This window comes from Pelodiscus sinensis, chromosome 11 (genome assembly GCF_052426305.1).
Source record: "Pelodiscus sinensis isolate ZL-2025 chromosome 11, ASM5242630v1, whole genome shotgun sequence".
NCBI classification, from domain to species: domain Eukaryota; kingdom Metazoa; phylum Chordata; order Testudines; family Trionychidae; genus Pelodiscus; species Pelodiscus sinensis.
The window spans coordinates 45,645,636-45,661,856 of record NC_143062.1 but is presented as its reverse complement, the minus strand read 5'-3'; the positions used below and the strand labels follow the sequence as shown (position 1 = coordinate 45,661,856).

Below are 16,221 nucleotides of genomic sequence, written 5' to 3'. Positions count from 1 at the left end.
CCCATGCTTATCGGCTCCCGCAGAGCCGCCCATCCCCCACGCTGCTGCCTCTTTATTGGAGGCAGCAGGGGGAGGGTGCTCAGAGGGAGCTGGCTTAAAAGCTGTTCTCCCTCCCCCCCCCAACTCCAACTCCCATCTGTCCCCTCCTCCCAGGCAGCATGTAAACATGTAACCAGTAAAAATTCCAGCAGTTACACATTAACAGGCTAGCCAACATCCCTGCTTCAGATTCTTTCATGTATAAAAATCACCCTTCAGCCACTACTGTATTCAGGTAATATTCGACAACATGAGACAGGCTCGGTGGTTCTCTTCTCTATGGCCTGAGCAATTTAAGGCTTTCCAACGTTTAAAGAACTGGGAAAATTTATTACATAAACACCTTTTTTTGCTTGCCTGTATTACTTCCTCTTTTTCTCACTGTTGCTCTTTATATCCTAAATATTCATCCTTGTTTTGGAGTATTCCAGCTCCTCTTGCTGCGTGTTCCTCCCCTAAGGTCATGAGCCTGTTACCTAATAAATCAATTGACCACTCTGTAATCCACAGAGCCGCAGACAGTTAGGGTCCAATCCTGCAGGCATCCGTCAGACGAGACTCCGGCATCTGACGTGAATTGTTTTGTCTGAGGATGTCAAGATCTGGCGCGAGAGCCAAGGCTTAATGAAAAGGGATGAAGAACCAGAAAAAAAAAATGCCTGATCCCGACAGCGTGCAGTGGTATTTCTAGAACGAAACGTTTCCTCAGCATCCCAGGAGGCCTCAGTAGCTTTTCCAACAGAAACCAAACCTCAAGCATGCCAGTCATTTAACATTCTAATGAAAGACCATTACCTCAACCCACCACAGAAGACATTTAGTCACTTTCATTTTTTGCTGCCCCCACCCCGTCAGAGCTCACAGACATGCTATTAACATCTGACAATCAGAGCAGCAGCATGGGCATTAACCACTGAATGTTTTCAAAGATCAGCATGAAGCGAGCATGTGGCGAGCCTGCAAGTCCAGAGTGGAAACCCCTTCGGGGTACTTGAGAAAAGTCTGGAGGGTATTTCAACACAACTGAAATTTGGAGGAAACTGAATTTTTGTTTAAAGTTTTACAGCGCTTTATTATTTTTGTACTTTTTACACCCAAAAATATCACCTGCCCAGCTACGATTACCGTAAATTAGAGTATATAACCCGCCCTCATGGAAAACCCATACCCATGCATAATCCGCAGGTTTTCCTGAACGTGTAAATAAAAGTTTTAGATAACCCACAGGTTATACACACTACTTCAAGATAATTGCAAATACCAGGATAAACTGCATCTTCTGTTAGGTAGCCAACCTGCTGCCAGCGGGAGGAACGTAGAGCGCAGCGCAGGCGAGCTGGCCGGCCTGCGGGAGGGGAGCCGCACTCTCACCCAGGCTCCGCGCAGCTGCAGCCAGGCGCAACCCACCCTCCTCTGGGCGGGAGGTTGAACGGAGAGCACAGCACAGGTGAGTAAAAACAAAGTTGTATACCCCACGGGAGGAGGGGGAGCAGGGTTTGTAAAAACGTGTACAACCCGCGGGTTATATACGCTAAAAGACGGTAAGTTATTTAAACAAATACGTGTTGCAATGGTAGAAAAAAAATGTTTGCGTCTGAAAACTGTAGATACTGGGGGTGCCTTTTTTTTTTTTTTTTTTTTGGTAAAGGGGTATTTTATTTTAAAAAGATTGAGAAACAATGGCCTCGCAGCATTACCAACACTTCCACAGCTTACTGGGCTGCTGGAGAACATTTAGGGGCAAACTGGAGCTAGATAACAGCACAGAACACAGAGCCAGCACTGTGGCTGAAAAAAAAACTTTATGGGAGAGCAGGAAACATGGCCACAGCCATGAAAAGTGGACATCCAGCTAACTAAAATCTGGTCCAGAAACATCTGTGGTCCGGCATGAGAGTTCTGGACTAGAGAGGTTCAGCCTGTAATATCATCTGAGATGTGGGGATCCCTTTTACTCATACCCTGTCCTTTGCCAGCCCCCCAAACCATGAAACAAAACCCACTGCTTTAGGTTCTCAAAGCAGACTGCAAACAAAATTTGTCCTGGTTCCAAAAGCAATACAAATGCCAGCAGCAAGAGGAGACAGAGTTAAGTGCTTTCTTGTCCATTACACTACACCTTTGTTTCCTAGGAGATTTAGGTTCGGCTGGCATCAGATGTCCTGGCTTGGGCTGTTCTGCCTTGCTGCAGGGATAGTCTTTCAGTAAAGAGTCATGTGCACATTCAGGTGTGTTAACTCAACTGCTCCCAAGGAGCCACGCATAAAGCCGAGAGGGAGGCCAATGACTTCCAAGAGGTGTATTCCAGAAGAACACAACAACTCAATTAAACTGACTGGTTTACAAAAACCGGAGCACAGGTACAGTACAAAAAACACATCCAGTCTGAGCTGCTGACACAAGTCAACTAAGGGGTGTCTTGGGAAACCATCTACAGTTTCCTATTGCTCCATGAGCCATCCTGGCAAAAATGCAAGTAAAACCTCGGAAAAAGGACTTACACTTCTCGCAGGTTGGGCAGCTCTGCGAAGGCAGAAGGATCGATCTCCGTCAACTTGTTGTAGCTCAGGTTTCTGTTAAAATAAGAGACAGTGGGATCAGCATGCTACAGTCACTGCGCTCAGCAAATCTGGGTCATTGTGATTATTCTGGATTGCACTGAGATGATCTGCTGGTTTACAAGAACACTTAAGAAATAGAGTGGAGGGGGAAGGGAAACTTTCGGCTGGGTAAACAAGCCAGAAACTTTGCTTCTACTATCGGAGCCTATAAAGATAATCTCTAGGCTTCTCTATATGCATTGATGCAGTTATTTTGTTTTACTAGGACACCTTTAAGTTTATTGTTTCCTTACTGATTATTCATAAACAAGTTACTGATCACAAAGCAAAAGGTCCTTTTCCCCATGCATTTTATCAGGGGAGCGGCTTATCGGTATGTACAAGGGATGTTAATTAAATGCACATTAAGTAATCATGTAAACACTGAAAGTTTCAACGGTTACACGTGGGGGAAGGTAGCTCCCCGGAGCCAGCGTGTGGGGGGAGATGGCTTTTAAGCTATCTCCTGCCTCTACCCCACCCCTATGCTGCTGTATCAGAGGCAACAGTGTGGGGGCTGAGAGGTGATGGAGGCTCCCAACAAGCCAGTACATGGGGAGCCGGCTCCCCATGTGTATTAGGAGCCTGCGTGTAACCGTGAAGGTTAACCAATGAGCCCAGGTTCATCGGTTAACCACGTGCATGGTTACACTTTCGCACCCTTAGTATGTGCTCTAACAAGACTAACAAGCGTTTGGCCTTGAACTCAACACGATGCTGCATGTCCATCTACAAATGTGCCAAATGACAGAGAATATGACTGTGCAAACACTCACCATCACTGCAGTGAATAGCCCTAGGACAGACTAGGATAACTTGTTCATTAACAACGTTGTGTGAGAAAATACACACACTGCATCAGCGCAGAAGAGCTAAGCTTTGCAACACGCTCAATTCCCCAAGCTCTATTCAGATTTTTCATTCCACATCCGCCTGGTCAGCAAACCATCTGACAGGTAAAACCTGGCTGAATTCAGGTATGGACTCACTGGTCGAAGTAAATGCTAATTAAAACTCAATCAACCGACAATGTGGGAGACTCAAAGACACACACACACACACACACACACACACACACAAAACTTAAACAACAACAAATAGCCTGGTAGCACTTTATAGACTAACAAAACATGTAGATGGTATCATGAGCTTTCCTGGGCAAGCCTGTTTGGTTTTCCCTTTGATATTTACATACCCTCTGCTTGTTTCCCACCCCCTTCCATTTTTTCCCTCCCTCCCCTCTCCTTTCCCCTCCTTTCTTCCCTATTTATTTTGGGTCTGCACATCTTAAACTCAAAACTCCGGTCATCTGAAGAAGTGGGCTGTGCCCACGAAAGCTCATTATACCATCTACATGTTTTGTTAGTCTATAAAGTGCTACCAGACCATTTGTTATTTTTTAAGTTTATCCTGTACAGACTAACTCGGCTACCCCCTGAAGCTTCTTAACATGCTGTAGGTGGGGTTAGTACGTGGTGACAAGCACAACCTACAAAAGGAAGAGAGAGATAGGTGGGACTGTAGCAGGAAACAGCCAGCCAAATGTAGGGAAGCACCTTCACCATGCTCATCCAGGAACCCACCCCTGCAATCAACCCTGGTGCCAACTCTATTCACACATCTATACCAGCGACATCATCACAGGACCTAGCTACATAAACCACCACATCAGCGGCTCGTATAACTGCACAGCCAACAATGGGATCTACGCCATCAAGTGCCAGCAATGCCTTTCTACCATGTATTAGCCAAAATGGACAGTCTTTACGACAAAGAATTAATGGACACAAATCCATACTTAATTTCATTTACAAGTTTGATACCTGCAATGGAGACTTAAACAAAGACCTTAACTGGATTACCCACTACATTCCACATCCTAAGGACATTCAAGATGGTTTATTAGATGATGAGCTTTCGTGGGCCAGACCCACTTCCTCAGATCAAATAGTGGAAGAAAATAGTCACAACCATATATACCAAAGGATACAATTAAAAAAAAAGAACACATATGAAAAGGACAAATCACATTTCAGAACAGAAGGGGGATGCGGGGGGGGAGGGGGAGAGGAAGGTGAATGCCTGTGAGTTAATGATATTAGAGGTGGGGAAGGGTAGATGTCTGTGAGTTAATAATATTAGAGGTGATAATTCCCCCTTCCCCCCGCATCCCCCTTCTGTTCTGAAATGTGATTTGTCCTTTTCATATGTGTTCTTTTTTTAATTGCATCCTTTGGTATATATGGTTGTGACTATTTTCTTCCACTATTTGATCTGAGGAAGTGGGTCTGGCCCACGAAAGCTCATCATCTAATAAACCATCTTGTTAGTCTTTAAAGTGCTACATTGTCCTGCATTTTGTTTCAGCTACACCAGACTAACATGGCTACATTTCTATCACTAATGATATTCGACATCCTAATGACATAAAAAGCCAAGCACCGGGTACTTAAGATACTACGAACCAACTCTATCCGCTTCATTTAGCATGGACACTGACAATTTATCCCCATTTTTTTCCTTCTCTTTCCCACCTTGTTCCCTCTCTCTCTCTCTGCTATTTATTTTGCAACCTGGAGCCCTTAACTCCATTTATCTGAAGAAGAGGGTTGTGCCCATGAAAGATCATGATACCATCTACATTTTTTGTTAGTCTCGAACATGCTGCTCGACTATTCGTTGTTTAAGTTTTTTCAAGTGTAGGGAGATGCAAAGTATATAGGCGGGGAGGGGTGTCTGCTTTTAAAGTTTTAATCATTCGACAGCCTGCTTTAGGCTATTAATCCTGCTCCTACCCAGACCTTTGGCTTCCTCTGCACAGAGGTTACATCCTCTCACTGATCTGGAGTTTGTGCTGTCCTCGTGCCATCTCTGAATTTGACCCAGAAGGCTGATGGGTTGGGTTTAGATCAACCCTCAAAGATTCAGCTGCTTAGAATACTCAGTTACATGCTGGGAACTGGGTAATTTTCCCCTCACGTGACTTTCAAAAGTTGCTTCAGCAGCTAGCATGAAACATGCAATCTTCTGCAAATACCTGCTGTGAAAGAGGACAATGACCATCAACGGCACAGTACAGATCCTTAGCAGCTATACTAGAATCTAGGTCTGAAATACCATATAAGCGTCTATTTAAAAAAATATGCTATCCTGTAGGCTCCTACTGTCTTTCAAAACACTCAGGAGACCTTCAGATCAATACTAGCCTACAGCAGAGATCCATTTCACTACAAACTCAACGTTTATCTAAATAAAAGTCAAACTACAGTTTAAACCAAGAGTACATTTGAAAGCCAAGTCCACATTCATAGCACAAGTACAATTAAAGTGCAATTTGTCCAGAGATTATATTACAACCTTTTTAAAAAAAATACCACAAGGCAAAATCAGGTTTGAGCTTGTTTGTGCCCTGAATACAGAGCAAAAAGAAGAACGTTCAACACAGAACATCCTACATGCCTGAAGCAGAAAAAGAAAGTCTGAGGCATGATCTACACGAAGGAATTTTAGGGAAATATTCCTATTGGTGCTACCACTGGATTAGCAGAAACTGAACAGAGACTAAAGGAAAAACTTCCTGGGCTGGATTCCAATATACACGAAGGCCCCTTTACCTTGACCTGACAGAATAAAGGGCTTGGTATATAAATAAGAATGTATCTTTCTGCCTTGGATATTTATATGGCCCCTATTATTGTATTAATTGAGCATCTCACAATCTAATGTATTTACACTTACACTTAAGGGTAGGGATGTGCCATTAGCCCCTATGGACAGATGGAGAACAGAGGGACAGGCTAAGTGACAACAACATGGTCACTCAGGAAGTCTGTGGCAGTGCATGGATTTAAGATCAGGTTGCTGAGGGGCTAATGCCCCAACTACTGGGCCATCCATCCTCTCTAGCCAGCATCAGGACCGGAGTAGCTGAAGATCTGGCACTGCAGCACCTAGAGACTGACACAGCTACCAGAGATCTATGGAACTTGGGTGTCAATTCTTCGGCATCCCAGGGTTGAAAGACTCTGGGTAAAGCGTTGGCCTCTAGGCACACGTTCACTGCAGGCTTAGCCTAGCCCAGGTGTGAGTGTCCATACTGCCATGGTCAAGTTACTGGGTCCTCACTGGTCCTGGTAGGGCTCTGGGGGGCATACTCCACGGTTCTGCGCTTTGCAGAAAGTTGAGTGTCTCTAGGATTCCTTCCCAGTGAGTATCAAAAGAACACGTCAGCCATCTGGGACATTGCGGGGGCAGAAGGCAATGGGAAGGCACTACATGAGCTGGATTTATTTAGCCTGCATCCTCATTCCCAGGGCTCAACAAATCAGCGAGCCGGTCGCCTCGTTCGCTGGCGGCACATGCATACGCAATGCGAGTCTTGCACATGTGCAGTGCGGGGCTGGCGAGTAGATTTCGCTGTGGTTTAGCCCTGCTCATTCCAATAGGTGGGTTAGCAGTCCATGGGCAGTAGGGATGTGAAATCCTGTTTAATCAGTTAATTTGTTAGGTTTAGCAGGTTAAACGATTAAGTGGGCTCCTGGCTCTATTGGCCCCGTGGGGCTCCCAGCTCCACTGGCCCCTGCCCATGGCACGGTGGGCCCAGGACAGCTCCTAGGCAGCGATTAAGGGTGATGCTTACCATGTAACTGGTTATCCGTTCGAATCCCTACTCTGAAATAGAACCCGGCTCGACTCAGAGGCAGACCCTCTGCCCCTCTACCAAGCAACAAACAGAATTGTGGACAGTCTACAACCCTCATACTTCTAGTAAGCTTGTTTTTGCAGTGAAGCAAGTTCTCAAGTCATGAACGCAGTTAGCCGGCATAGTTTCATGCTACACTCATCACTAGCGAGAATTCCCAAGTCACATTCCGCAAAGACTAAATCAATGTTGTAACACTTCCCGCTTAGAACACGCCTTCCGTGCAAGGGTATCAAAACTCCCTGCAAACATCAAACCACCCCTCTGGCACAAGGAAATATCATCTCCACATTTTAGATGGGGAAAGCAGGCAAAAAAAATATTCCAGAGGAATGTCACATGGGAAAAGCAGGGGCCATGGGTGGTTGGTACAGCTGGGGCTGGGGGAGGCAGGCCCTCAGCCCCACCTATAGCTCCACCCCCTTTGTTGAGGCCCCCACCCACCCACCTGGGAGAAGAGCATGTGGGATAGGCAGGGTTGGGGGGGGGGGGGGGAGGAAGACACCTCCCCCCTCTACAGCAGGCATTCTGGGGGCAGAGCGTGGGCAGGACCATGCCTGGAGACTTGGGAAGGCAAAGTTCATGGCAGGGGTTTTCTTGTTTAGCTGAAGCATCATCTTCACTATGTGACACGTTTTGTTTACCCAGCAATGGCTGACACATAATTCTGAACTATGTGATTGCAACATTTCACTTTTTAGTCGTGAATGCAAAATATCTTCCCTCTGGATGTAGCGGGCCTTTAAAAAGACTAAGATATGCTGCACATCTAGGAAGGTAAGGAGCTTCTGCATACCTAACCAAGATGACATGACAGCAAAGATCTCAGCAGGTTACCATTTCTCACGTTCTGAGGTTAAGATCACTAAGGGTGATCTTTTATATTGTTCCAGCTCATCTGAGGAAGTGGGTTTTGCCCAGGAAACTATCTATTTTTGTTAGTCTTCAAGGTGCCACAGGACTACTCTTCCCCTCCCCCCCCCCCCACCCCCACTGTTGCTATAGTTCCAGAGAGCTGGAGACTCAGAGCCACCAACACACCCTCTGTACGTGTATTTTGCCAATTCCGACCAGAGCCAATTCCGACCAGGGAAATTACGAACTCCGCCCCTCGCTGAAGAATTTGGAATCAATGTCTGAATGTATTGGGGGTTTTTTGGAGGGAGGACAGGATTGATTGCTTTTCACAGGCTATGGAATAGAATGTGAAAAACGGGAACCAAGTGTAAATCAATGCAACGTTATCGTCACGAGTAACCAGACAATCTGAAGCCACAGCGCCAAGACATACGAACCATCGCTGTTCATGACTGGGGGCTGCCAATTTTGAAATCTAAAGGACAATTTAAATGTTAACTGATTTAACTATTTCACTGCTGGACACCAGCAGAAACATTCGATTTTCCCGCCTTCGCGTGCCTCCCGAGTTGCAACTCTCCCTACCAAACCTACCCGATGCAGTCCTGCTGATCCCACCCGTACAATGCAGTAGTACCTAGAAGCTCCCTACCGAGACTGGAGCCTTATTGCGCTAGGCACTGTACAGATTGAGACAGTCCTGCTCCCTACACTCAATTTTATTTACACTCTCAATAGACAAGACAGGCAAAGGGTGGTTGGGGGAAGAGAAGCACAGAAGGGAAGCGTCTTGGTTACACGACAGGACAGAGCCATGAATAGAACCCAGGTATCCTGCCCTCTGGAGCCATGCTGCAGTTCTGCATTGTCGATACAGAAATCTGCAGCACATTACACACTGAAAACATGGGGGTCAGCATAAAATAGATGGAATATATCAAACTAAATAGCATGAGCGCTCCTGTTCCAATGGCACGACTTGTTTTCATTCGCTCTCTTTTAGCAAGATCAGCACTGTTTTAATTTTAGTTCCAATGCCAGGCACTGTCTAACCTGCAGCATCAGTAGCCCAGGGGGGTTTTGCTCCAGAAGTCAGTTCCTTGACACAGAGTATACGGCACTTTGGTCAGACATGCAAATGCCGCAGAGACATAGCATGGCTCCAGAGGACAGGATACCTGGGTTCTATTCATGGCTCTGTCCTGTTGTGTAACCAAGACACTTCCCTTCTGTGCTTCTCTTCCCCCAACCACCCTTTGCCTGTCTTGTCTATTGAGAGTGAAAATAAATTTAGAGTGTAGGGAGCAGGACTGTCTCAATCTGTACAGTGCCTAGCGCAATAAGGCTCCAGTCTCGGTAGGGAGCTTCTAGGTATTACTAGAAGGCAAATCACAGAAGAGGACGACTTTGTTGTCTATAAGTCTCAGAGGGATGACAGCCATACTACATCCATATTTTTGTCACTCTCTAACGAGCCACCAGACTACTATGTTGCCTCTAGTTTATAGGCTCATTCCAATGTAAAACATAACAGAAAGCCACGGCCACTGTTCGTTAATTCATCATTAGCTTTGATCCTCCAAATGAACTTCACACAGAGCAGCAAGAGACTGAATGGCACAGGGATGTCAGGATTAGAAACACGGGTAGGAAGTGCTACCAAAACGGTTCTCCAATTAGCATATATGATCAAGTTTCTGCTATCCCACAGCAGAGTGTGAGTGAGCAGTGTGTTTCCAAGAGGAATTCCTTTGTCTAAATGGCTCTTGCGTTGGGCAAATATTTCTACCATTTGTTTTAAGATTTCTTATTATGAAAAAATCTGCACCCGGTATTTTCCTAAAGTACCAACTGGGGATGTCAGCGACTAGTTGACTATCCAATAAGCATAAGCTTATCGGATAGTTGACTAGTCCCTTGACTAGTCGCTTCCACGCACCACCTTTGCTGCCTCCATCAGAGGCAACAAGGTGGGGGGGAGCAGGAGCTGATGCTGGAGGGTGCCGGCTTAAAAGCTGTTTCCCCCCCAGCACAGTCTCCGCAGGTGTCAGGGAAGGCAGAGGGTAGTACGGATTGGGTGTACGGATCAGCTGATTCCCGGCTCACGCCCAATCCCACATGCTGCACCAGCAGGCTCTTAGTACATTTAAAAGGCTGAAGTACAGCAGAGGGGGTCTTGATGCAAGCCAGGAATCAGCTGTTCTGGTTCGCGCCGGATCTCCCCACTGCTGCACTTCAGCCTTTTAAATGTAGTAAGAGCCTTCAGGCTCTTAGTACATTTAAAAGGCAGAGCCACAGTGGGGGTTAACTCCAGAGGCCGGGAGCTAACCCTACTGCAGCTCTGCAGTTTACCCCGCTTATCAACTAATCGATGGAAGTTCCATCGACTCAATTAGGTGATTAAACTAAATTTAACATCCCTAGTGCCAATTGCTAAAAATCCAAGACTAACAAGCATTTGGCCTTGAACTCACAACACAATGCTGCATGTCCATCTAACACACTGTGGGCTCTGCAGTATCTAGCTTATATATAAGCTTTATATTGCAGAGCCCACAGTGCAGCCGACTCCCCGGGAGTGGGGGCCAGAAGCTGGGAGCTGACTTATAAACCAGCTCCCAGCAGGCATCGGCTTCCAGGGAGCTGGCTGTGCGGTGGGCTCTATGGTAAAACTTAATACTGCAGCCGGTGGGTAACCATCACAGAAACCGATAAGCTGATTATCAGTTAACCACTTAAATAGTTACACTTTTACATCCCAACGAGGGAGTGTTTTTTCACACCCCCTGAGCGAGAAAGTTACAGCGCAGTAATGTGCCAGTGTAGACCTCAGTCTCCTGCTGGAATGGAAAGAGGTTCATCATCAAACTTCATGCCTTGCTCTGCAACCATTTTATGCTTTAGATTTAACTATTTCCAAGTCCTCATTTGTTCCTTATATCGGCTAAGCCAGCTATGTACGAGTATGGAAACTTTGTCCATATCTGTCACTAAAGTAGCCACGGATCAAAAACTGAGACTCTGTCCAATTGACGCCAGAAGGCCCCTTCTACGTATATTTGCCCATTCTTGTCTTTAAACCATCTAGTCATATTTGCCTTTATTTGGGGCTACAAAATGGCATTGCGGGCCACTGAATTTTGCAAACAAGATTAAAAAGATGGCAATGTATGTTTGAGCTGGGGTGGGGGATCCTGGTTAAATCAAGTGCAGATCTTGTTTTGCAATCTCCTCCCATCTCCAAAGTAATGTTGCCACATCCAAAGTGAGTTTTACCACTTTCTCCTTTAAGGGAGCCCAAATTCCATGAAGCTCAGCTGGAGAGTGCCAAATACATTCTCTTTCCACGCATCCCAAGGGGCAATCGAGGAGCTAAGGCAGACGCATTCATAATGTGCTTGATTCACACACTCTGCAAAAAACAAAACTCAAAATCCTTCCTTTCAAAACAGAAATTATTGGCTTGTTTGCCAGACAAATACATACACACACAAGTCACTTCTAGTCTGTGCAATCCACAGCGGCAGCTGAAGTTTGCTCAGTGCACTGAGAATTTTGTGTCCTTCAGTCAAAAGCATTTAGCTGTCCCTGATGCAGACTGGGTCCCCGCTGTATCTGCACCTTTCAGTGACAGGCGGGAGAATGTCTGGGAACCCTGTTACTACCAGCTGCAGCTTTCATAACTTTGTCAGCGGTTGTCATAACACAACTTTTCACTGTTCACACACAAAAGCAAGACAGAGCCTTGAACAATCGAGTCCTGCAATAGAAATTCCTCTTGCTAATTTGTTGAAAGATAGCTGCCTAGTCCACAGGATACTGAGCAGGCACTAACCCATTCCCAAATGTTTGTAGAGGTTTTACCGCAAGGCACACACTTGCTTGGATATGAAAAGCCAAAGAAGCAGATTGACCGGGGAAGGTGGGGGGAAATTAGGTGAAACATGTTCCTGTTTCTGAAGACAAGCAACATAACCCATGTCTACCGGTTCATACATTCCAGGAACAGTTGTCAAATCCCCTTCACTGGAGAAATTCAAAGTTCAGCTTAACTTCTCATCTAGCAGGGATAATGAGGGGTAATTTTTTCCAGAATCCATAAAAAGTCAACTGCCGATATGGCCTAAGACAGTGGTCCCCAACCATTTAAGGTTGCCAGGCGCCAGGGGGCGTGGCCATTTGCCCGCCGGGCACCAGAGGGCAGCCCCCCCCCCCCCCAGGACCGGTGTCCCCTTCCCCTCCAAGCGCCGCACGCCCGGGGCCAGCGCTCCCCTCATGCGCCGAGCGCCCAGGGTGCGGGCGGCCAATCCGCGGCGCTCCCGGGGCCGGTGCTCACCGTGCGCCACGTGCCCGGAGCCAGGCCAGCCCTGAGCACTTGGCGGGCGCACACAAATGCCCCCACGGGCGCTGCACCGTGTTGGGGACCACTGGCCTAAGAGTATCTTGGGGTGTGCAGGAGGAAGAGCATTTTTCAAATGTGCCTCGAGATAACTTCTGTACACCCCAACGCAGCAAGTCAAGCACCCAGATTCGCCACTCTGCCTCAAGAGGTACAGCCCCACAGGTCAGCCTCTACAAAATGAGGAAGAACTTTTTTCCACAGGGCAAGTTTACTCCTTAACTGGGTTGTGCAGCAGAGACTGAGGTAGGAAATGACGTGCATGGTTGGGATGTAATACTGTAGTTGATTAACCTACCCCCTCCGCAGCTCTGCATTTAAAGCATATTAGGAGCCAGGCAGGTAGGCAGCCTGGCTCAGCTGCACTTCCCACTGGGTCCGGGAGCTCAGGCCCCCCCCGGACAAGGGCTGCTACCAACCCGCGCTGCCGCCTCTGGATCAGAGTAATTGTCCAGAGTAATTTTGTCACCCACCCGCAAAAGCACCTGGCATGCACCACCCCCATCCACAACAGGCCGCGACCCCACAGAGGCAGCAGCGTGCGGCGACCGGCAGCCAGTCCACGAAGGGAGCTGGTTTTTAAACTGGCTCCTCTTGCAGACCCGCTCCCGCCTGGCACTCCGTGCTGCTGCCTCTGATACTGCAGCAGCACAGAGTGGCGGGGGCTCCTCCCGGGGACTATAGAAAAGTCACGTAACCAATAAGAATTCATGAGGTTAATCGACTGTTCAATTAACCGCTATTTAACATCCCTAGTGTACGGTACAATCAGAACCAGGAAATCAGAACATATGGATCCAACCCAACCTGGAAATTCTTATCTTCCCTTTGGTTTTTATCTTCTAGGTTGGTGGGGGGGGGGGGGGGGGGGAAGAGACCTAAGGTTCAGGGCCCGGATGCAGCCCCCAGCTTGCCTTGATCCAGTCCCTGAGATTCAGGACTCCCCCTCCAGCACCGGGGAGCCCACACTAGTGCTCCAGACTCTACACACACACACCAACACCCCACATGGCTGAAGCACACAAAATCTGCTCACTTGGCCCTCCAAAGCTCTGTTGGGAGCCACGTTAGTGTGAGTGGCAGCTATTTTTTTTTTTTTTGCTGGGGTGGTTTTTTGGGGGGTGGTTTTTTTGTTTGTTTGTTTATTTGGTTGGGGGGTTTTTTGGTTCTCACTTGTGCACGGCCCCAACTGATTTTTCTGCGGGCCCGGACCCCAATAAAAGTTCCCCACATCTAAAATACTCATTACTCTATAACCTTGAGCGCCCTCATTTTCAAAAGTTGTATTGCTATCGTCATGCGTATATTTAGCATTTTTTCTTTAACTTTGCAATGGCAACAAAGTTTTTCAATCTTCCCAATGGCTTCCTTCACGCCTAGATGCATGTATTGAAATAAAATACAGTGTGTGGATAAACTGTATCCCTTCCCAGGGTCTATATTCTACTGTGTTTGTATAAATAAGCCTCAGTATACAAAGCATGTCTTGTTGAGACAGTCTGATCCAAATCTAAGCATTCTGTAAGCCCGATCAGAGCTGACAAGTTACTGTTCTCCAATTCAGGCATGTCCCGGAATAGTCTTTAAACTCTCTTCAGGCAGGGAAAATACGCCAGGTTTGTCTTGGCTGCTGAGTGAACTCAAGCGATCGGCACTGCAGCCATCCCCCATTTCTCTTGAGAGCAGACACAATGCAAAACGACAGGAATTATTTCATAGTGTATTATGGGGGATTCGTTGTATTAGAGGTAGAGCCTAGGGCCCCTGGTCAGAAGTGGGGTTAATCTGACAACACTCCATGCAGATTGATCGGTGTCAAAACACCGGCATCAGTGCAACCCATGTGGCGCTCACTTTGGGGAAAGAAAGCTAATACAGGCTGGACCACCCTGCTCCAGCACCCTCGGGACAGATGAGGGATTTTGCTGGACCGGGGGGAGGGAGGCTGTCATTTCTGGCTTCCCTGCTGCTGGCCCCACCCTCAGCCCTGCCACCCCACAGGGCTTCCCAGACAGCTCAGCTTGGCCATGCATGGGCCTTCGCACCCCACCCTCCGCCCAGATGAGCCATGCACCAGCTCCCACCCCCTTCCTCCCCTCTTCATAGCCCAGCTGAGCTGCGTGCTGGCTTCCCACTCCCCTTCACTCTCTTCTACTGTGGCTCCCAACCTTCCCCCTTGGCAGCTCAGCTGAGCTGTGCAGCGGATGCCCACCTCCCCCACAACCCCACATCACACCAGGCTCCCCCCCCCCCACCACCACATACACACTCACTTCCCCCCCACACACACTGTGTGTCGGGCTCCTGGTCCCCCCACCTCCCACAGCGCACCGGGACACTCTGATCCTAGAACATCCGTGGTCCTTCCAGACCACCGATGTTACTGGACCAGCGCGTCCCGGTTTATAGAGGTGCAATCTGCACAGAGTGGAGGAAGCAGAAGGCAAATATTTCAGCAGCAGCTTGTTGCCATGGGCAAGCGCAGCAATATGCTTAGCTCAGCCCATGCCAATGGCACCTAGGGAGCGGTGACAGCTGGGGGACCATGGAAAGGCACTGGCAGCCCAGCACATCTGAGTGGCACTAACCTGCCTCCCTGACGCAGAGCAGCTGATAAGTTGTGCTCACTTGAGCATTAGCCTGTGTCCCTGCCCCCCCCATGCCAGCCTAGACTGTATCCCTCCCCCCCCATGACAGCCAACTTGACTTAACTGCAGCCTCACTCTCAATTCAAGGAACACGATGAAGACAAGCCAGAAGAAGCCACCTAGCTACCAAAGAAGTGCACTGTGAATCATTCTAAGCAATGACTATCAATAATACCGATTAAACGGAAAGTCACGCAGAATGATTACTGAGGAAGAAATACCTGTTGCAGTTCTATTCAGTCATTCATTAAAACTGTCAAATGCAAATTACTCTAATTTTAAAAAGCCATGGCTGGAATCCATTATACGACAATTTAACACAGTCAATTGTCACAATTCCGAAAGTTATGGAATCACTTCACTGTAGTTAAGCAACTTTAGGGGACAAGTCTTGGTCTGAGGTTCTACCCCTGCCACTTCCTATGCACAAATGTTTTCACTCACAAGAGGGGGATGGTACATATTTGGCATGTAAAGACACGGGTGCGTGCAAATCCGGTAAGCAATCGTCTGAACCGTCTGATCAACTTGCACTGTGCTTGAGGCAGGCTGGAAATTTGAAAGAATGTAAAAGCTATCAATTCTCCCAGAAAGACGGGGGAAAATACATTTCTCAGTGATTTATAGTGGCAGAAAACCCTTTGGTTAAATTGTTAAATAATATCAAACTCCAGGCGGGGCTTCTAAAAATCTAGGCAAACCAAGTTCTCAGATGCTACTTTGTTTCCTTAAAAGGACAGCATCTTTTTTCTTTAAGGCCCCGTTAGAGTTTGTAACATTTATATAGAACCTCAAAATTACTTCAGTTTGAATTGCCTTCAACTGGCATGGGTTTGTTTCATGTATATGATTTTTAGGAGAGTACCATTAAGTGATTCCCCACATATTTTATGGACATGTAATTTTAAAAGAATTAACAATACTTAATATACGTACACACAAGCTTAAATCTATAAAAGTCTACACTGGCACTTT

At 47.1% G+C, this 16,221-nt stretch overlaps 1 protein-coding gene across 1 annotated transcript in view; it reads right to left on the bottom strand.

Moving 5' to 3' along the window:
• Nucleotides 1-16,221, bottom strand: part of LRIG1 (leucine rich repeats and immunoglobulin like domains 1) — a 171,562-nt gene that overhangs the window by 86,076 nt on the left and 69,265 nt on the right. The window contains exon 2 of the mRNA XM_006120052.3: nucleotides 2,541-2,612. Within this exon, the coding sequence (XP_006120114.3) occupies nucleotides 2,541-2,612 (72 nt within the window). The remainder of the gene's footprint in view (nucleotides 1-2,540; nucleotides 2,613-16,221) is intronic.